At 51.2% G+C, this 22,568-nt stretch overlaps 1 protein-coding gene across 1 annotated transcript; it reads right to left on the bottom strand.

Moving 5' to 3' along the window:
- Positions 1–287: 287 nt before the first annotated feature.
- Positions 288–10,519, bottom strand: Fads6 (fatty acid desaturase 6). The gene is made up of 6 exons (XM_051180224.1): positions 10,357–10,519; positions 9,574–9,740; positions 2,973–3,153; positions 2,030–2,217; positions 1,003–1,182; positions 288–448 (listed from the first exon to the last, which is right to left on the bottom strand). Exons 1-6 carry the CDS (start codon positions 10,517–10,519, stop codon positions 299–301), a joined length of 1,029 nt encoding a protein of 342 aa, XP_051036181.1. The 3' UTR covers positions 288–298.
- Positions 10,520–22,568: the final 12,049 nt, after the last annotated feature.

Raw genomic sequence — 22,568 nt, forward strand, 5'->3', positions numbered from 1 at the left:
CCCCCTTAGCCCTGCCCTGGTCCAGATGCCACAGAGAAAGGGCTCCTGAGATGGAGTCAGCTGAGGTCTGGATGGGGATCCGGATGCACAGCTTCTGTATTCCTCTCGTCCCTTCTCCCAGCCCCCGACCCCTATTCAACTCCCAGGAAAGCAGGCAGAGCAGGAGACCCCCAGGACATCAGGCACACTCTGCTCTGCTTCACTGTCTGCCTGAGGCCACCGTGTCCCAGGTCCACCTGCCCCACCGGGGCCAGCAATGCAGGAGGACCAGGACTGGGCTAGGGAGGGGCCCCATCCTTCACTGCATCCCCACCAGCTCGGTGATGGACGGAGCATGCACCATGAACTCCTCATAATGACTGAGGAACAATCGGAAGCGGGCCACGTATGAGTCCTCATTGTAGGGCAGCTGCTTGTCATGAAGAAACTTCGATACCAAGGGCTTCACCTGAGAAAGAGTCAAGGAGCCCTCTGAGTGGCAGGCTGCCTCAGGCTGCCCATCCCAGGAGCTCTCCCTTGTCCAATCCTAGCCATTATCTGCTGGGGAAGAGGGGGACTGAGGTATAGGAGAACTTTTGCATCCTTGTACACTACCCTAGAGGGGAAGAATGGCCTCATCCTCATTCCCCACAAAACCCTGGACTACATGCCCACCCTCCTCAGCCCAAAGGGTGAACATGGCTCCCTCTGCTAAGCACCTTGTGTGGGTCAAATACTTCAGATCTAATCTCATCCTCAAAATCATCAAGGTGAACCTTGTCCCTCCCATTTTACAGACAGGGAAACTGAGGCTCAGTGGCCTTGCCCAGAGTCACACTGCTGCTAGGAAACCCAGGTGACCCTGTTATAAAACTCATGTTGTTACTTGTACTCCAGGCTACCCCTCTTGGATGACCTTTGAAAAGGCCAATGAGGGAGCTGGGAGTTCAGATGTACCTGGAAGTCCCCCTATCCTCCCTCAGACAGGCCCCCCTTATGCCCCTCCCCCAAGCCTTTGGCTACCTTCAAGCACATGTGGTCAGAGAGCCAAGGGAAGAGGTGATGCTCTACGTGGCAGCTGATGAGTGAGTGGCCGAATGCCCAGTCCAGCACGGGCTGCCGGGGCAGGTTCAGTACCCCCAGGCTCATCATGTGAATCCGCCGGGGCTTCTTGTCCAGGGAGAACATAGGCAATCCAATGTGCTGTGATAGACATATGGGTCACACCCTGCAGGGGCTTAAACAACCCCCGTCTGACTTCACCAAGCACTCAGGAGCCAGTGGGACCCTACAGGTGTGAGAGACCAGCTCTGGTCCAGTTCCGGGGCTAACCCTGTCTGCCGTGAGCCGAGTCTTCCCAACATCTGGGCCTCTCCCCCTTCAGACAACAAAGGGCTTTGCCTGTGCATTTTCCCAGAGCCCTGGTATCCAAAAGCCTGTGATTCACTGCTTGCTCTTGTGACCCTGTGTGCCTCACACTGGTGACATGCTTTTACCTGTGTGTCAAAGCTCAAGTGCATGCCCAGCCAATGCCATGAGGCAAGCCAAGGGCGGGGGGCGGGGAGGGGGAGCTTTGAGAACAGCCAAGAGCTCAGCTGGCACTGTTTCTACAGGGAGACCTCGCTGCCCCCTATGGGTGAAGACCATTTCTGCCGGCTCTCAGCACATCGGCAGCTAATTCCCTCCACCTTCTCAAGTGTCCCATCTACTAAAGTACCCATTTACCTCCAAGCACCCTAGACCCAGGGACATGCCTAGTGGAGAAGGTACTTGTGTGCACTGATTGAACGAAGCAGTAGAGGAGGCTGTGCAACCTGACCTCGAATGATGAGTAGGGTTTAGACTGGAGAAGAAAGCAGGGAGGGTCCCTCCAGGACCAGGCAAAGGCTTCAGTGGAGCCCAACTTCCTGTGATGGCCACAGTGATAGGGGCAGGGATGGGGGAACGTGTCCTTCAGTGACCTCTCTCTACCCAAACCTTGGGTCTGGTCTGCTGTCAGACACCCTGGAGATGCTGTCTTGACTGCCTGTCCCCAGGGCTGATAGTTTACCTGGAAGATGTTGACATGAAGATAGGGGTGGGCCAGCAGGGATCTGGCGAGCAGCATGCAAGCCAGTGCTGAGCTGGGGCTCTTGAAGCCCGACACATTCAGGAGCAGCCAATACTGAGAATAAAGGCCCAGTGATATGAAGCTCAGTGTCCGCAGGGCCACCCTCAGCTCTTCCTTCCTCAGACGCTCTGTCAGAGGGGCAAGAGGTGATGTGACAGGGAGCCATCATGAGCCGGCTCCCTGGTAACTAGCAGTGTTGAAGTAGAGGGGTGCTCTGGGTGTATCCATTGAACCCAGACAACATGAAAAGCATGTCAAGACCTGCTCCATAGCCCCCATTCTCCTAACCCTTGGTATTGTTCCATAATAGCAGCAATTACAACTTGCGGTGTGGTTTGTACGGGGGGCACAAAGTGGTCCTCCACACTCTAAGACTGTGTGTGTGTGCGCGCACGTGCGTGTGCATGTGTGTGCATATGTGCATGTGTGTGTGCGTGTGTGCATGGTGTGTGTGTGCGTATGTGTGTGTCTTAAGTGCTGGTGCCCATGGAAGCCAGAGATGTTGACTGATTCCCCCTGAAGCTGGAGTTGCAGGGGATTGTGAGCAGCCCAGCACAGATGCTAAGAATTGAAATCTGGTCCTCTGGAATGGCAGGGAGCCCTCTTAACCTCTGAGCCATCCCCTCCAGCCCCCAAAATGTTCCCTTACATCTGTGGGCCCTTATGTTTTCACACCATCCTTGAGCAGATTGAAGAACCCGAGGCAGGCAGGTCAAGTTACCTGGCCCACAACCACCAGCCAGTAAGTGAAGGAGAGACCTGGACCAGGTCCGGGGTTCTTTCCACCCAGCTTGGCTGCTTCTGACAGTCCTGACTCACAAAGCAAGGAAGGAAGGAAAGAGGGCTGCGGCGGGTCCTCAGGACACTCCAGTCCAGTACTCACCGAGAGCCACCAGCGGAGTTAAAATGGGGATGAAAAGTGGTGCGAGGAACATGTAGACGTATCTGTTGAGGCACGGCATCTTCCATGTGCTCGAGTCTCCCAGACCCACCACGTTGGTGTAACCATGGTGCATGTTGACGTGGTTGAACTTGCCGAACTCTGCAGGAAAGGCTGTGCATACCTAGCGTGGCAGCCAAAAGGGTACTGGGTCCATGTTGGACACGACCGAAAGAAACAGAACCCAGGGAGCCTCAAGAACACTCCACCCTTCCCGAACCCATCACCCCTAAGCCCTCCTTCTCTGCATCCACAGCCAATCTAACTTCCCATCATCTCTCAAGCATCCATGCTCCCCATGTAGCCATCTGCTTGATGTTGCTCTCTCTGCAAAGCATTTAGGGACAAGGAGGCTGGATCCCTGGGTTGCCACCCTCCCCCCACTGGCCACCAGTCAGGCAACTTCTCAAACCCCAGAGGCTGTCAGTGCAGATAAAGCGGGAATCCGCCACAATCAATTTGTGTGTGTACTTGGCAAACAGCTGTACCTTCCTGATACTACTTGGCAGCCTGAGCTCAGAGGTGGTTTGAGGGTGCATGGGGTCCCTTCCTGAAGAGGACATAATGCAGGCTGAAGGGGCTTTGGGGCACTGGTATGCACAGAGCCAGATCTCCCTAGAGTGACTATTTTTGGCATGGGTCTGCCAAGGGATTCTTCAAAGTACAGCACCCACTCTGCCAAGGAGAGCAATCGTTCAGAATGCCAAAGAGGTGCTGGGTTGTTTCTTATGCAGATGTAAGGCCTCAAGGGCTTTATCCAGGGCAGAAGATTTTTACTTTAGTGAAGATGCTTTCCTGTTTCCAGGAGAAGGGGAAGCTTCTTGAAGCCAGCTACTGTGAGGCAGGCAGACTGCAGGATGCATAGGCTGAACACCAGGTCTCAGAGTCAGGCCTGCCTCACGCACTGGCCCACCCAGTGCACGCTTTACACCGCTGGGGATCTGTCCCACGTAGAAGCTAATTCCTTTTGTTTGTCTTATGAATTAGTGTGTGTGTGTGTGTGTGTGTCACACGAATGCCATGATGCATGTGAGGAGGTCCCAGGACTACTCTGTAGAGTCAGCTCTGTTTCCACCTTTATGCAGGCTCCAGGGATCAAGCTCAGGTCACTAGGTCTGTATAGTGGCTTTTACTTCCTGAGCCATCTCTGGGGCACCTGGAAGCAACTTCTTGCTCTCTCCCAAGGCCAGTCCCCGCTTGCTCATCAACAGTTGATTTTTGCTCCTGGCAGCAGCTCATCCTCTCCCTGCAGACCAGTAGTTAACTGTTCTTAGTCAATGCCAGAACCAGCCTGGAGCCTAACCAGGCCTGTGCATCTAGAGATGGGTAACCTCAGGTACCTGCAGGCTTCTCAGCAAGGTCCCAAGCACAAGCCCGGGCCCTCCACAATGCGACTTGTGACTTGATACCCACTTGTGGAGCCAATGGGTGCCTTTGCCTTTTTCTATGAATAAGGACTTGCCTGAGGCTTTTATAACTAGATATCTAGGTGTCCCCCCCCCCTTTGTGTATGTTCACACGTGGGTGTGCACACTTGTGTGAAAGTGCTCACTGAGGCCAGAATGGGGCATCGGATGCCCTGGAGCTGGAGTTACAAGACTTGGAAGCTGCCGGGAACGGAACTCTACAAGAGCACCTAACCCCATCCAGGCCTCCCGGTCCCAATTAGATGCTCTCTCCTGAGAGACAGAAGGGGGTGATTTGTCGGAGAGAGGAGGAAGGCGGATTGGAGTCTGTAGATTGCAGCACGTGTGCCCGTAACCCATCCACTCAAGGACAGCGGGAAGGGAATACTGCACGCCGCTGAGTAACTTGTACGGTTTTGTTCTTTCTGTAAACTGCCTTCTGTTGTTGTTATTGTTGGGGACAGGGTCTGGACAATGGCCACCACGCTTCTTCCTAACCCTGCCCATACTGCTGCCCTGCTCCTAGCCCTTTTCCGGAGCGGACCCATGATGGCCTTGGCTTCCGCCTAGATTTTGCCCTTGACCCTTTTCGCTCCTCCACCCTCTTGCACTGGATGGCAACCAGCTAACATCCTGCACCCCGTTCCCCGCACCCCAGCCTGTCCCTGAAATCCCTCGTATCTTCCTCCTGACCTCTCTACCAACAGCCTCCAGCCAGTCTCCTGCTTCATCCACCACCAATCAAACCAGCAGAGTGACCTAGTTCCAGCCCAGTTTAGATGGTGCTGTAATTTTATGCTTGCTTTTTTAACCCTGCAAAGCAGGATTGGATTTTTGTTTCTTTGGGCAAGGCCTCTAGTCCCCGAGCGGGTCTCTAACTCCCTGTATACCCGAGGATGACCTTGAACTCCTGACACTCCAGCCTCTACTTATCTAGTACTGGTTACAGGTATGAATCATCAGGCCTGGTTTTATGCAGCACTGAGGATCAAACCTGGGGTTTTGTGCACGCCAGGCAAGTACTCTACTCTGCCAACTGAGCTACAGCCCCAACCCCTGTTTACTTAACAGAAGAACGGCATGGGTAGAGCTGATTCCTTGGTTGATATCCCAGGAGGAAAACTCAGCCTCAGACTTTGTGTTTGAAGCAAGATCTCACTGTGTAGCCCTGGCTGTCCTGGAACTCGCTACGTAGACCAGGCTGGCCTCCAACTCACAGAGACCCGCCTGCCTCTGCCTCCTAAGTGCTGGGGTGAAAGGTGCATAGTACCATGCCGGACTAACACTGGACTCAAGCTCTTTCTCATGGCTAACCTCTTTGCCTGATGCATGGACCTTCTTGGCCCCCTTTCATTTGGGCCCCTGTGAGAATCTCGTGGCTTCCAGACACCTCACCAGCTGCCCTTCCAAAATTCCTCCAGGGTTTCTCAGTCTCTTCACCACTGGTATTAAAGACCAAGTCGCTTCCCCAACCCCAACCGCTTTTCCGACTGTGTGTGTGTGTGTGTGTGTGTGTGCGCGCGCGCACGCGCGCGTGTATGTATGTGCATGTGAGTAAGTGCATGTGGAAGCCTGCAGTTGATGTCACCCTGTCTATTGAGGCGGTGTCCCTCAGTCCCACCCAGGGCCTGCCAGTACTGTCAGCCTTGATAGGGAGCTTGCTCTGGGGATTCCGCTGTCTGAAGCTGAACTGGAGACCCAGTCTCCCAGTTTTGCTTGTGTGGCCAACACTGGTCCCCACAGCCTGTCCGTGTCACTTGCACGGACTGTGCGTCTTGAGAGTCTATGCGTGTGATAAAAAGGCACAGAACTGGACACGCGCAAGTGCCGACATCAGCTTCCTTGGTTTTGATGTTGAATGACACATAAACATATAAATATAATTACTGGAAGAAAATAGGAATGGCCTATCTGATCCACTAGACTTCTCTCCCCTACATTGAGACGGTTTACGAACCTGTAATTATCATAAGACTTGAAAGTCTTTATACAGCAGTGTATTTTGTACTGAATATTTGCATTGGTCCTCTAAATAAAAACACTTAAGGTAAGGAGAGAGAGAACAGCTCCAAGATGGAGCAGGTGTTTGCTACGCACAAGAGTCCGCATTCAATCCCCAGAACTGAAAAAGAAAACATACATCTGTCACAGCTGCTTTTATCCGAACAGAACCCTGGTGGAAGCAAGCTGGTGAGGGAACAGCCTTGATGGCGCTGTACTGGACTCAGTCACGAGAAAGCATGAGGATCGTGACGAGGCTGGGGCTTCTCTACGGTGTGTGTCACAGGGGACCTATGGATGGTGACAGCCATTCCCCTGTGCGGCACAGCAAGCTACACAGGCTTCCCTGTGGATCGGCTGGCTGTGGCTCCGTCCCCACAGCACAGAGCTGAGTCTACAAGGAGGGTTTAAAAAGGAGCCAGAATAAAGAGCTCCGAGAGAGCATGGCTGGTTCCCGCTCATTCTGGGGAGCAAGCATCCTTGGCTGTGACACTAGAGGCCTTTAAGAGGTTAGAACTTAAACCATGATGGCCCGCTCCGCCTGTCTTCTAGTGGTCATCTTAGCATGACATCCTTCCCTGGCCAGCTTCCCTAGCAGCCTGGGTGGTGTAACCAGGATAGAGAAAGCATGCTGTGTAAGGCCATGGTAGGAACTGCCTCAAGTGGGCCAGAAGAGAAAACTCACCTGGTGTGGGTAGACTTACATGATTTTGAATATAGCCTAGAGTGGTAGCCCATTCTATTCTGTCTACTCCCGCTCTCCCGAGCAGCTGGATCAGAGAGAGCCTGGTCCCACACCACTTCAGACCCAGTAGGCTGGGAGATAATACTTCTAAACACCGAACTACCTAAGAAAACCAGAGGTAGCCAGCTGATGCCTGGAGCTGCAGACTCTGTAGAACCCCAAGGAAACCCAGGGCCTAAGACCAGATGTTCTACAGTGGTGGTGTATCCCCAGGGGTCCAGGAGACAAGAGAAGGCTAAAAGGGAGAAGACAACAGGATGTAGAAGTGAGAGCCAGGGATCCAAGAGGAGTGCTGTGTCCCCTCTGAGGTTCCAGGCCACAAGAGCCTGACCTGTGCCAGGTAAGCCAATACCAGCACCTGCACCACACTGCCAGGCTCTGCAGCCTCACAGCTAACAAGCACAAAACAACACCAAACCAAACACAGTGGAAAGCAACCCATGCTGGCCCTGCAGCTGTCAGTGCAGTGTGTCCTCACCAGAGAGAAAACACAAAACAACACTGTGGCTCGTGGACCTGAAAATTCTGCACTGTCTCATCCAACGCCCTCGCAGGGCTAACGAGGAGGCAGCGTAATCATGTTTGTGGATTCATGAAGAAACTAACCCCAGATACAGAATTAACCATCTTGCTCAAGGTCACCACTATGGGGCTGGGACACCAATAAGTCACAAGGCTACAAAGGCCTTGGGAACTGGTCCTAGAAGGAGCCAGAATCATACCCTATGGCTGGAGAATGGAGATGCCTCCCTGCCTGGGTTACTTAGCGGGCCTGACTGACAAAACTACCTCTGCATTGCCCACTGCAACACAGTCACAACATGAAGGGGGAACCCAGGCCTTTCGTCTCCAGCCACAAAAGGGCATAGGCCTATGGAGCATCACACGCACACGCACACGCACACGCACACACCATCAGCTAGTTTTCCCCTAGACCTTGTCCCCAAATGGAATGCAAGGTCAAGGTCAGCAAATACTGATGGAAGGACTGCTAAGAACCTGGGTCAAAGAAAGGAAAAGATGAGGTCATTGAAGCGGGTTCACAGGGGACAACGCTATGGGCCTAAGGCACCGTATGCGTGGAATGCACACACAGACAGGCAGTTGCACACACACACCTGTAAATAAAAGGAAGGACCTTCAAAACCACCCAGCAAGTTAAACTTGCTGTCAAGCCTAAGGACCCGAGCTGGGTCCCCAGGATCCATACGGTAGCAAGAGAAAACTGAGAACTAACTCCTGCACATCGTCATCTAACCTTCACTGGTGTGCCATGCAGCCCCCACATTCACAAACACACACACACATACAAAACAAATAAATGGAATAAAACAAAAATTGTAATGAAATTTAAAAATAGTTGTGTGACTTTATAAAAAAAATATAGCAATTGGGTTGGTTGGCCCCGATAATGGGTCCTTTCCAGAAATGCCTGTTCCTGCGAGCCGCTTCCCCAGCTATTCCTACGGAAGCTGTGTGGCTAGGTGAGGGTCCTCCTGGGGTAGAGGAGAGGACGAGTTTGGCAGAGGATCTGGAGAGGCTTGAAGGCTTGAAGAACAATTGTCCAGAGGCCTTTGCCTTCCTACTGGGCCCACAGGTGAGAAGGCAGAGCCCTTCCTGGAGGGCTAGAGGAGCGAGGAGCCTCTTAAGATGGCTCAGCCATCAGCAGGCCAAAGAGCAGGCTACACAGCTGGAGTGCTGTGACATTGCCCTCCCCCCATCTACCCTTAAAATAATAATCCCTGATTGCAGAACCCAGAAGTTTCTGTGTGCCAACACAGCCCAGAGCAAGACTGGCCAGTTTCAGGCATCCTGGGCAGAAGAAGCTATCCACCTTAGGCTTAGCGCTACAGAGAGAGCTAGAGGGGTCCAGGTGTCTCTGTCTCTGTCTCTCTTTCCTCTCTCCCACTGTTCCTGTCCCCAGAGGCCAGTCTCCCTCCCCTTTCCCCTTTTTACCATCTTTTCCCCTAATAATAATTAAAACAAAAAACTTCCGCTTGAACTCTGTCCAATGCATGGCATGTTTCTCTCACCCACCACTTTTTTTTTTTTAAAAATTACAACACTAGGGACAGGGAACAAGATGTGACAAAAAATGTTTATGCCACTCAACCGATGAAGATTATCACAAGATAAGCCAAGTTCATCGTCAGAGGTGGACACGGGGCTGTGTAGGATGCAGGATTACTCACTAATGTCGACTTCCTCTCAAAGGCTTGGAAGACTACATGGGCGCACGCACGTGTACACACACACACACACACACACACACACACACACGCACGCAAACTGTATTGCACACTACGCACTAGGATCCACCTACCCACTGCAGCAGCTGCCTGCTCATATGGATGAACAGCAACTGCCTCTGCCCCACCTCGGCCAGGCTCACCTCCACAAAGAAAATCATCAGGATCTTGCTCCAGCGTTTGGACTCTGTGAGGGCACCGTGAGTGGCCAGGTGGCTGCCCTTGACCGTGAGAGTGTAATGGCACATGCCCAAGATTGTGATGCCAGTGGCAAAGGCCAGTACATTATGGACGCGTAGGCACAGGAACCCTACAAAGAGGAGGGATCAGGCATCAGGGTCTTTCACCGTCTTTTGAAAATGTGGGTCCAGACCTTCGTGCACAACAGACATGTCCAAACCCCAAGCCAAAGAGGGCCAGCCCTGGGTCTGTGGTGGGCAAGTTCCTGGGCCCGAGGGGGTGCACTGTCTCTCTAAAGGATTTGGGACATAAAAAATCCTCCATGGGCTTGCCAAGGGTACTCTGCTGTCCACATTCTGCCAGGTCACCCTCCCGGGCCCCAGCCAGAGCAGAGATGGGGACTAGATGTCACAGGGCCATTAGATCACGAGCGGTGCGGACCGCTTCAGTCCCACTCTGCCCATCTCTGCCACCCCACCCCATCCCCGGTAGAACATGCTCTTTCCTTCTCTGCCTGTCACCAACCCCTTCCCCACCCATTCAGCGCTCCTGGTGCAACTTTTTCGTCCGCCACTTTCAAGCGTCGGACTGTCTCCCACCTCCAGCGGGGCATGGGGTGGACACCCCTCAACTAGACTTTGGAGACTGAAGCGGGCTCCAGGATCCTAGAGTTCCAAGGTTCCCTTCCAGCTTGCACCACCTTCAGCCGCGCGCCACCCCCACCGCAGCCGGTGCCTTTGTCTCACCCGCCGGCAAGGCGAGCAGGCTGAGAGCCAGGATGGCGCAGTCCACACCGCGGCGCTCCCACCAGGAGCTGGCCCGCACCACATCCTGCACCTGCCGCTCCAGCTCGCTCAGCAGCATCTCCGCAGCGCCGTCCCCCGGGGACGCACAGTGCGCGGGATCCATGGGATCCCAGGACTCAACGGGGCTGGGGACAAGCGAGGACTCGGGTGTGAGTGGCTGCTGCTCCCGAGAGAAGACAAACGCGCGTGGAGGGGGGCGGAGTCACGCACGGAGTTGGGACACCACCAGCCCGAGGTCACCGTGACAGGCTCGGTACCTTCTGCGGCGGGCAGGGCAGCCGGGACCCGTGACCTAGGCGGGGCCTGAATGCAGCCTCCCTGCCAGCCTGCAGCACCAGCTGGGCGGAGAGGGCGGAGCCAAAGCGAAGCACCAGGGGTGGAGGTGTGTGACCCTGTGACAAGGGCCAACCTGGGGCAGAGGGAACTGGGCTGGAGGAAAGTAGAAGACCCGAAAGGCCACCTCCTCTCCCTCGCCTCTCAGTCTTCTCCTTGGGTTTGTTCTGCGTCCTTTCTTAGGCCCAAACCTGAGTATTTCTCTTTTTAAATTTTGTTTCATTAAATTACTAGTGCGTATGTGTAGATGTGTGTGGTGTCCATGTGGAGTTCAGAGGACCTATGGGGATGAGTTCTCGTCTTCCGCCATGTGGGTCCTGGAGAGCTCAGGTCATCAGGCTGGACAGCAAGCACCTCTACTGCCCGAGCCATCCGCGGCTGTCTCAGGACCTCCTCTGCAACAGGCATATTCATCTGTGGTATCTGGAACCTAAGTGTTTCTAGATTGCTGAAGCAGAAAACCCAGGGACTCACTTTGCAGATAGGACGTGTGTGTGTGTGTGTGTGTGTGTGTGTGTGTGTGTGTGTGTGTCTGTCTGTCTGTGGAGGTCCACTCTGAGTGTGGTTTAAACAGAAGTGACCTGACTCCCCTCTCTACTACCCCTTTTCATCTTCACACTACCCTCCCCCAGTTTCATATCAAACCCTTTTATAAAAAGCTGCCTGGGTCTGGTATGCAGGAGACAGCATTTTTCCAGGAGACCCTTGGGCAGGGAGAAAGAGGCATGCCTTTAATTCCTCTTCTGGAGCAACCCTTCATGGATTCATCTATGTTCCTTCAGTTTTGCATTTGAAGGTGTGGTCTGGCTTTCAGGCAGGCTTCTCTCGAGGGATGCTGTAGCCCAGGTGAGGCTCACACTTATGATCCCTGCCCCAGCCTCCCGTACTGGGGTCAATGGGCCAAGGTCAACATCTCCCCACCAAGCCAGTGTCCTCCTAGAACTGTTCCCTTGACATCCACATACTCAAGAGGCTTTGTGTATTCCCGGTGACCTCGAGGAGATGGCAGTCTCCTATGTAGTTCGGGTATTTCTTTCCAACAGTTTGGATCTGGGGATCAAACCCAGGCTTGGCAACCAGCAAGGGCCTTTACCTGCTGAGCCATTTCTCCAGCCATTGTTTATTTATTTGTAAGACTTTTTAAATTTATTTTATGTGTATGAGTTTTTTTTTTTACCTGCATGCCTGCATGTCTATAAGTGCATCAGATGAATGCCTGGTACCTCGGGGGGGGGGGGATTTAGGGGACAGAAGAGGGCACTGGATCCCTGGAACTAGAATTACAGGAGTTACCAGGTGGGTGCTGGGAACTGAACCTGGGTCCTCTGTAAGAAGAGCAAGTGCTCTTAACCACTGAGCCATGTCTCAGGCTCCACCTCTTATTAAAAGTGAACCCTGCTGGAGAGGGGGCTGGAGAGGTGGCTCAGAGGTTAAGAGCACTGGCTGCTCTTCCAGAGATCCCGACTTCAATTCCCAGCACCCACATGGTGGCTCACAACCATCTATAACCATATCTGGTGCCCTCTTCTGGTGTGCAGGCATACACGCAGGCAGAACACTGTACACATAATAAATAAATAAATCTTTTTTTTTTTAACAATTATGAGCAGTGACGTTGTACACCTTTAATCCAAGCACTCAGGAGGCAGAGGCAGGCAGATCTCTGAGTTCAAAGCCAGCCTAGTCTACAGAACAAGTTCTTAGAGAAACTCATCTCAAAAAAAAAATTAATGAAGAGTCAAAGAAGTTAACTAACTGATCTGTGCCAAACCCCACAGTTACTGAACGGCTGAACTAGAAATCCAAAGTACCTCCAAATCCAGTTTCCTTTTGTTAACAGATGGCCTTAGACAGAGAAGGGCTGTTGCCCTTCTCCCAACCTCCCTCCCACCTGGAGTCCCTACCACCAGACTAGAATTCCCAGGGAGGGAGATTACACATTTTATAAGTGTAAGAGTAGTAATATCGAATTAATCAGGGAATCCTGCCATCTTTATCATACGTAGGAGGAAGTCCCTGGTCTAGCCATGCCTGCAGCCAAGCCCCAGATACCTGGTACATCTACAGTAATGCGCCAAAGACCGCAAGGGCAGGGCAGGTTCAGGAGAACTTTGGGGAAGAGCTGGAGAGATGGATGGCTCAGCAGCTAAGAGCATTGCTGCTCTTGCAGAGGACCAGTTTGGTTCACAGAACCCACATGACATCTCACACCCCTCTGTGACTCCAGTTCCAGGGGACCTGACAGCCTCTTCCTGTTGCTATGATCACCAGGCATACGTGTGATGCTCACACATACATTAAGAAAAAAAATTCGTAAATATAAAATAATTTTTTGTTTGGTTTTCCAGACAGAGTTTCTCTGAGCTTTGAAGCCTGTCCTGGAACTTGCTCTGTAGACCAGGCTAACCTTGAACTCACAGAGATCCGCCTGCCTCTGCCTCTCCAGTGCTGGGATTAAAATCATGCACCACCACCTGACCTGCTTAAAATTAAAAAAAAAAAAAAAAATGAAGGAGAAGATTGGAGGAGGCAGAAAGCAGGTGAGGTGGAGCTGGCCCCTAGCTCTTTGGAGACAGGTAGACTTGGCTTGAGCAGCCTTGATCCCGGAAAGGGAACAAGATATTCTATATTCTCAAGGTAGGGGACAAGGTGGAGAGAAGCAACGGGAGGCAGGAGATAAAGACAGGGAGCAGGCACTGGAGGGACTTGAATGGCAGGTAGAAACACAGGTTTATCCCTGCAGACTACAGGAGCCACGGTAGGCTTTAAAGCAGTGGAGGTTTGCATAATGTGTTTAGGGAGGCTTGTCTATTCAAGAAAGCGAGGAAGAAGAATCTAGAGAATATTTCAAGACACCCAAACAAGAAAGGTACCATGAGGCAGAAGTTGTGGAATACTTGGAGACAAAGGGGACGTGAACAGTCAGTCGGTGAATCAAATGGCCAGGGGACATGTGACGACATACTTTAGAGCAGTTGCCTAGGGAAACACACCTCAAATGAACTACAAAACTCAGAGCTGGAGAAGACACAGCGACTGGGCTGTCAACCAAAGCCTTCGGAGACGTGAATGCTTCAGAACACAGTTGCCAGGGGTTTTGGTGTTGCTTCATTTTGGTTTGGTCTAAGGATCCAACTGAGCCTTATACTCTTGGTTTGTTGAGACAGGGTCTCACCATGTAGCTGAAGCTATCCTTGAACTCACAATCTTCCTGTGTCAGCCTCTCAAGTGCTGGAATTACAAATATGTACCACTAACCCAATGTCCCAGCCACTCAGCTCCCAGGAATGAAAATGTTTGTCCACACAGTCTTGTGCCTGGCTGATCATAGCTAACTGGAAATGGTCTACATGTCCAGGGGAATGGACTGGGATGCATTTCTAGAGCATGAGCAATGAAACAGAGCCACCGGTCCAGGCAACAGTACAGATGGATGCTCTGACATTGAATTCCACAGATCTGTGCTACAAGAAAGAAGACAGGCTCAAGTTCTCACTGCAGGATTACGTACTCAGGAAGGTAAGAATGGGCAAGACCAAATCAAACCAGCAGGCTATCTGTACGTTATACTCTAATTTAGTTTTTTGTTTTTTAATTTGTTGTTTTGTTTTGTTTTGTTTTGTTTTTGAGGCAGGGTTTCTCTGAGTAGTAGTTCTGGCTGTCCTGGAACTCACTCTGTAGACCACCTTGGCCTTGAACTCAGAGTTCACCTCCTGAGTGCTGGGATTAAAGATGTGCACTACCACCACCCAGCTTAACTTTTTCTTTTATGTGATAAAACCCCAGGACCCTGCATGGTAGAGGTACTATCTAGCATCGAATCCACAATTTGATTTGTTTGTTTTCTCTTTTTTGAGATTTTGGGCACATATATATTGTTGTGACCTGCCGTGTGTGCTAGAGTGTGTGTGCATGTGTGTGTGCGTGTGAGTGTGCGGGCCTGTGTGTGTGTGTGTGTTTTGGGCATATATAATATACGAGCATATGCGTGTGTGTCCAAAATCATTCATACATATATAGTGTTATTTGGGTTTTTTTGTTGTTGTTGTTTGTTTTTCTTTTTGAAGACAGGCCTTCTCTGTGTAACTGCTGTGGCTGTTCTGGAACTTTCTCTGTAGACCAGGCTGGCTTTGAACTCACAGAGATCTGCCTGCCTCTACCTCTGGAGTACTGGGATTAAAGGCACGGGCCACCCCCGCCCAGCTTTATTATTTTTTTACGTGTGTATGTGTGTGTGTGTGTCTATGTGTCTGTGTGTCCGTGTATGGGTATTTATTTGTACATGAATTCAGATGCCCTCCAGTGCCTGAAGGGGCACTGGATCCCCTGAAGCCGCAGTTACAGGCAGTTGTGAGCTGCTCTGTGGGTACTAGCAACCCAACTCAGGTCCTCTGTAAGAGCAATACAGGCTTTTAGAGGCTGAGCCATCTTTCCAGCCCATGCAATTCTGTTTTTTAAATACAATTACTTTAGGGCTCAGCAGTTGAGAGCACTTATTGTCCTGTGTGTTGCACAGGACCTGGGTTCAGTTCCCAGCACACACATGACGGCTCACAACCATCCATAATTCCAGTTCCAGGGGATCTGATGACCTTTTCTGAACTCCGAAGGCACCACACACACACATACTCATATATGCATGCAAGCAAATGCACATACACATGAAACCAGTAAATATTTTTAAAAATGAAGATGTATTTTAAAAACAAGGTTCCCGGAAGCTGGGCATAGGTCAATGGGAAAGTCTTGCTAGTGTTCATGAAGTTCTGAGTTTAATCCCTACTATGGGATGTGTGGGAGGGACACTGAACCTGTTCATCAAAGCGGATAAAGACTACAAAAATAAAGAAGTAAAGTTCCTTTACAGTGCATATCAGAAGTATTCAATGCCATAAAGGTTAGAAAGTAAGGTTTTTTTGTTTTGTTTTGTTTTTTGTTTTTTGCTTTTTTTTTTTTTTTTTTTACAGCACACATCAGATATATGAGTGGTCAGTTCAGTTCAATGAAGTGTGGCAGATAGGGCACATAGGTGTTAGCAGCAGGTGACTGAGTGTGGTGTGAATGAGGAAGGCATTGGCTTGACCCCAGAAGCTGCTGCTAGCATGTGGATAAGGCCTTTCCCGGTCCCACTCTATCGTGCCGTTCTGTCTTCTCAGCTCTCTGCTCCCTTTCACACCCACTTCTGTAAAGGTAAGGATGCTGGACATCGATAAGCCAGGGTCTGGCCACAGGCCCATGCCATTCTACGCTTCTCTCTGGCTCCTTGTGACAGGCTTGGAGGGCCCAGGGAAGATACCCAAGCAGGTTCGTATGCCTCTACTAAGAATGGCCCCCTGCTATGCTAAAGACAGCCAAAGCCAAATATAGCCATGCCCGCTCCTGGCCTGTTTCTACCAACAACCTGTCTGCATAGTTCTCATTGTAGGTGGAAAGCCTAACTGGGCTTTCAAGTCAAGAATATCAAGAATTGTGTGGCCTTGGATGAGATACTTAATCTCTTTGAGCCTTAGTATTCTCAAACACATTTTAAAAATAAATAATTCTGGATGATGGTGGCATGTGTCTTTAATTCCAACACTTGGGAGGCAAAGGCAGATGGATCTCTGTGAGTTTGAGGCCAGCCTGGTCTACAAACTGAGTTCCAGGACAGCCAGAGCTGTTATGCAGGGAAATCCTATCTCAAAAAAAAAACCTAATTAATTAATTAATTAATTAATTTAAAGGGTAGATTATGCTAGACTTGTTTGTTTGTTTGTTTGGTTGGTTGGTTGGCTTGTTGGTTTTTTGAGACAGGTTTTCTCTGTATAATCCTGGCTGTCAGGCTGGCCTTGAACTCAGAAATCAGACTGCCTCTGCCGCCCAGGTGCTATAATTTAAGGCACGTGCCACCACTGCCTGGCTATGCTAGTCTTATGGAACTGTCTCCATCAGAATGACCTGTGGAAGTGTTTGGGGGGCATATTCTTCATTACTAATTGATGTGGAAGGGCCTAGCCCACTGTGGGCAGTGTCATCCCCCAGGCAGGTGGGGTCTGGGTTGTGTAAGAAAGCAGGCTGAGCAAGCCAAGGGAATCCAGTCAGTAAGCAGCGTTTCTCCATGGTTTCTGCTTCAGCTCTTGCCTCCAGGTTCCTTCTGCTTGAGTTCCTGTCCTGACTTCCTTCAAAGGTGGACTGTGATAGGGAAGTATCAACCAGATCAACCCTTTCAGTGATTTAACTGAGCAACAGAAAGCAATTTAGGACAAATACCGATAGGAGGTTTTCCTTATTTCATTCCTATCCATAATCAATTATATGCATGCTACACTCTTTTGCCGCCTCCTCCACCCCAAATGGATTCTTCTTGAAGTATTGGGAATTGAACCCGGGATCTCCCTCATGCGAGGCAAGCTACACTAAGTTACATCCCCAGTCTTGACTGTGGATATTGTTCACAGATGTGAGGGCCTTTGGAGCTCAGCTGTAGTAGTCAGCCTGGCCTTTACGGGGTTATTTTCATCTCCAATCACTGTTTTCCTTGTGTCAGAGTGACCACTCACTGACCTCTGACTCACGGGAAAGGCCTGTCCCCTGTCACCTCTAGGTATTTATTCTCAGGATAATTGTCACATACCCACCCATCTGCTGGGCTTCTGAGACTTCAGTACTCACAGCTCTTCCTCCCATTTGACCCAAACGCACAGGAATAAGGGTCCTGATGGGGAAACGTCAGGGATTGAGGAATGAAGAAGATGAGAAACAAAAACAGACAAAAGCAACAGCTGGGAGCAGGCGGTCTTGCATAAGCAGACAACTTATGCCAAGCAAGTTTATTATGAAGTACTGTATCTTATATACTATTTGCAGGGGAACCTGGCCAAGGTAAGCAGAGAGCTAAATCAGACAGTGTTGGCAAAAAGAATACAAGACATCTCAGACACAGCTGCCTTAGAACTGATAACCACAGGCCAGGGAGGAGATTGGGTCCTTAGATACCTCAATCTTGACATCTTCCAGGCACTGCTGGATCCAGTGCCGGGCCAGCCTTGCCGTGCACCTGCTCTGGCTCCCCGTGCTCAGCCAACTCTTTTTTGTTTTGTTTTGTTTTTTTCCTGAGACAGGGTTTCTCTGTGTAGCCCTGACTGTCCTGGAGCTCACTCTGTAGACCAGGCTGGCCTTGAACTAAAAGATCCGCCTGCCTCTGCCTCCCCAGTGCTGGGATTAAAGGTGTGTGTCGTCACTGCTGGGTCCATTTAACCCGTTATATTGAATATTTACTATATGTGAAGAATTGTAGCTTCCTGTATCATTCTCTTCAGATCCCATGCCTTCTACTTCCGGCTTCAGGTCTCAGTGGTCACACACTACCTGGCAATAAGCCTCTGTGCAGCTACAGGAATTAAGGGTATGTGTGTGTGTGTGTGTGTGTGTGTGTGTGTCAGAGAGAGAGTGAGAGAGAATGTGTGTGTGAGCATGTGTGAGTGTGTGAATGAGTGCAAGTGTGTGTGTGAGTGAATCAGTGTGTGTGAGTGTGTGACTGAGAGTGTGTGTGTGTGTCAGAGAGAGAGTGAGAGAGAATGTGTGTATGAGTATGTGTGAGTGAGTGTGTGAATGAGTGCAAGTGTGTGTGTGTGAGTGAATCAGTGTGTGTGAGTGTGTGTGAGAGAGAGTGTGTGTGTGTGTGTGTGGTCTGTCTGTATTAGCGAGCACACAGACTGTTTTAAAAAAACATCCCCAGCGTCTCAGTGGCTAAAGACAATACAGAGTAATCTCTTTTTACACCACAATGCAATGTGAATCAGGTGACCTGCCTCTAAGCAGTGAGAGGCATTTCTGTTGGGAGAATGTTCTCCTTTGTTGGAGGATTGGCTCGAGGTAACATCTACCTGCTTCCAAGCTCCCAATGACAAACCAAAAGTAAACTTTACCAAAGCTTACCCCGAGGAATCAATGCATTTATCAGGCATACTTACAAAGCATGGGTGAGGTTTGAGTAACCCGGAAGTGTCTGGATTAAAAAGAGGGCTCTATGGCTGTGCACATAGAGCCCTCTTCTCCTGCTCTTCCCCAGCCTCTCCCTGAGGCCCCAAAGCCCCAAACTGTCAGGGCAATGTTGCATCCTAATGGTGGGACTGGATACTCAGGGGAGGGTCCCGTGACTCTTCCTGCCCCTTCCTCCCATGTGGGAATCCAAATACTTCAACAAACTCAGGTGTGGTGATCTTTTACAAAGAGGCCCAGCTGAACTCATGACAGTGGCAGTTTGGCTTGGAGACCAGACTATAGAACAGGTTCCTCTCCACCCTTCGTAACTAGATCCCTGACACTGGGCCACTATAATTGATTGACATACAGCAGGAGGGAGAAATTTGGGCCTAGAAATGTCACAAGCTACTTCCACCCAGGGCCCACGGGTGAGACCTCAGGCAGACAGCCCCAACTGACCCACATGAGGCCTTGGAGCTGTGCCCCCCCACCTCAGTACCCCAGCCAGCCATTATGGAAACCAGTATGGAGATTCCTCCAAAAGCTGGGAACAGAGCTAGCTTGCCACCCGGCTACATCATTCCTGGGGACTTACTTCCCCGAGGGCTGGAAGCATCCCCAGCTGAGGGGCTTGCTCATCCAGGGTTATGTTGCACTGTTCACCACAGCCAAGATGCTGAATTAGCCTAGATACCCACCAGCTGATGAATGGATAAAGGGAAGTGTGGTTGGAGACTTAGTGCAGTGTCACTCAGCCATAAAAAGAATGCAATTACACTTGCAAGACAATAGGTGGAGCTGGTAAACAAGCTAAATTCAGCCCTTTGAGGTGACCCTCGCTTTTAATCTCAGCGTTTAGGAGGCAAAGTCAGGCAGATGTCTGTGAGTTCAAGACCAGCTTGGTCTACATATCAAATTCCAGATCAACCAAGGTTTCATATCGAGAGCCTGTCTAATGAATAAATGAGAATAAAATAATGTACCACAATAGAGAAAGAAAAAGAAAGGGAGGGAGGGAGGGAGGGAGGGAGGGAGAGGCTAGAGAGAAGGTCTGTGTACTACTCTCACAGAGGACTCTAGTTTGGTTCCCAACTCCACACCAGGAGGCTCATGGCCACCTGGGACTCTCTCTGACACCCGATTCTCATCTCCAAATATGCACACAACCCTCTCCTCACACACATACACAGAATTTACAACAAAACCTTTCAAAATGAATGAAAGAAAACTGCCCACAAATGCCTTCCTGGGGCCTCTGGAGTTCCCCTCCAGGGGCATCGATGATTCCTGCCCTCCGTGATTTGGATCTTTACGTTCTGAGTTCATGGGGTTAATTATTATTGTGGCTAGGGTGGGGTGAGCCAGTGTCCCGCCCTGGCCCAGAGCCGGAATGGGGCTCCTGAGAGTCAGAGGGACACAAATCCCCAGAGGGCTGGTGATGGTACCTATTGCTACCAATCCAACCATTTGCACTGCCTAAGTCTACTTGGCTGAGTCTTTGGCCCGTCCTTGTCCCCACCCACTTATACCTCCCCCAACTCATCGAAGACCCAGTGAGGCCCATCTCCTCAGGCAACTGGCGTTATTCACCAGGGTGGGGCTGTGCAAGCCAGCAAAGAAGTAGTGGGAACCGCGGCTCAGATCCCAGGCAGCTGAGAGTGGGGTGAACTCCGAGCTCCCCCAGCTCCCCCAGCGCCAACAGGACGGGACTATATCCAGTGTCTCAGCGCCAGCCTCACCTCCAAGGACCCTGCCCTGGCTTGGGCAGCGCCCTGTACTTCCAGCCCTTCCTGGCTGCCAGCTATTCTGGGGGGGACAAGGACTGGTGAGTGGTGATGGACCGGGGGGAGCAGGGAGGAGGGAGGACGTGAAGAAAGCAGGTCTGGGGCCAGCAGAGGCTCTGCCGATGCTCCAAGATCTCCCAGCCTCTCCCCACCTTACAGAGAAAGAACTGTAGCCCAGGGTGCCCCTCAAAGTTAGAGGCAGCATCAGATCCCAGAGCTGGACCTCCAGGCACCATGGGCTCCCTGCTGGTGAGATCTTCTAGGGACCACCTGTCCCCTCCCTTCACGTCAGGGCAGTGCCACAGTCTCCTGTGAGACACAGATGAACCCAAACAGTGGCAGGTGGGGGGGGGGCTCACGGGTGCTCCCCTGGGCCGGAAGGGGGAGCAAGGGCTGTGGACAATGCAGAGGGAAACCGAGAGCAGCATCGAGAGCCAGGTTTGGGCTTGCTATGTGTCCTCCCTGAGCCTCAGGTTCCTAGGAGAGTTAAGATGGCAGGGATGAAGCTGGGTCGCTGGAGAGGAGCAAGATGGCCTTGCTATGGCCATCAGGGAACACCCTGGGCTTGCACTTGGGGTAGAGTTCATTAATAACAGCAGTGTGTTATTGAGTTGTTGAAATACCTTAAACCCAATGTGCCTGGCACCTCTGCCCAGAGGCGGAGCATGCGTGGAGGCCAGACAACTCTGGAGTTGCTTCTATGCTTTTCCAGGGACTCGGTTCAGATCACTAGGGTTGCGTGGCAAGTGCCTTTACCTACAGGGCCACCTCACAGTCTCTATTTTATTTTAAACACGGTTTCTATGTAGCCCAGGCTAGCCTCAAATTCTCAATCCTCCTGCTTTTTGTCCTTATAAGTGCTAGGATTACAGGGGTGCATCACTGTACTGGGTTCTTCCTCTACTGCCCACCCCTTCCCAAGGACAGGGAACCTCCCACCATTGGATTTCGTACAACACCTCTTCCCAGTGGTGTGGGTTTAATAGCTTTTACATTTATCTCTGCCCTTCAATTTCCTCATATTAAAAAAAAAAATGGAAACAGCAGCCCTTCCATTTGTTCTATCGCAACAGACCAAATGAGCGCCACTTCTAATGTGGCTGGGTCATAATAGCTGTGACTGTCACTAGCAACGGGAGGCCAGACTACTGGGTTCCACGCATGTACTGTGTTCGAGAAGCCTCGTATAACGCCACACCAGGGAGACAAGTTGAGTTCCATTTTGTAGCATCTGTGACTGGACCAGGTCATGGCTATTTAGTATCAGATCGAGGGCATCGTCAGCTCTCAGATCACTTCTGCTGGATCTCATGCATAGCTTCAGTGCCCTGCGCACTGGACTCCCCGAAGGGCACAGTGGGTTCCCTCAGAGAGACCCCACAAGCTTCCAAGGTGTGATGTCAGGGTGTGGAGAGAAAGCAGTGCTTAAAGGAGAGGCTGGGCTGTTCCTGCTCAACCAGCGATAGTCAGGGGCAGCAAGAGGACAGGGAGCCTGAGCCAATGGGAGACAGAAGGAGAGAAAGACAGCAAGAATGTCCCGTGATGGTGCCCAGCTGCAGTCCCAGGCACCTGAGGGGAAGCTGAGGCAGGAATACGAGTTCAAAGCCAGCCTGGGTTATATAATGACTCTGAGCAATGCACTAAGACAGAGACAGAGACAGAAACAGAGAGACATTTGCGGACGGGGAGACAAAGAGAAAGACCAGTATCCTGGTACCCTAGAGTAAAATGGGACAGAGAATGATGACAGAAAGAGAGAGGTAGGCCCCCATTTTGGGACCAAATCCTCCCCCAGCCTTCTTCCTTATCCCAGCACGGTCGAGATGCATTTGTCTCCCCAAACACCTACCTGCCAGCATCCTGCCAAGGCCCCACAACCCATCCGGCCTTCTCTCCATTGCCACTGTGAAGGCACTGAGCACCGTGGGGCAGACTAGACACTTAAGTCACTGAGCTTCCTGGGGTCCCTAGCCCCATCTATGGCTGAGCCTGGCACCTGCTCAGGACCACAAGCGTGTCCAGGTCAAGCGGTCTCAAATCAAAGGTGTCTCTCACCAAGGAGCATGCCCT

Source organism: Phodopus roborovskii, unplaced genomic scaffold (assembly GCF_943737965.1).
Source record: "Phodopus roborovskii unplaced genomic scaffold, PHOROB, whole genome shotgun sequence".
NCBI lineage: Eukaryota > Metazoa > Chordata > Mammalia > Rodentia > Cricetidae > Phodopus > Phodopus roborovskii.

Bases quoted from the DNA above. Each gene is read 5' to 3' on its own strand.
- Fads6 (XM_051180224.1), bottom strand. From the start codon at position 10,519: ATGGATCCCGCGCACTGTGCGTCCCCGGGGGACGGCGCTGCGGAGATG. The intron at 9,741-10,356 runs GTGAGACAAAGG...TCCTCTTTGTAG, and splicing joins CCTGCTCGCCTTGCCGGCGG to GGTTCCTGTGCCTACGCGTC. The intron at 2,218-2,972 runs GTGAGTACTGGA...CCCCTCTGACAG, and splicing joins AACTCCGCTGGTGGCTCTCG to AGCGTCTGAGGAAGGAAGAG.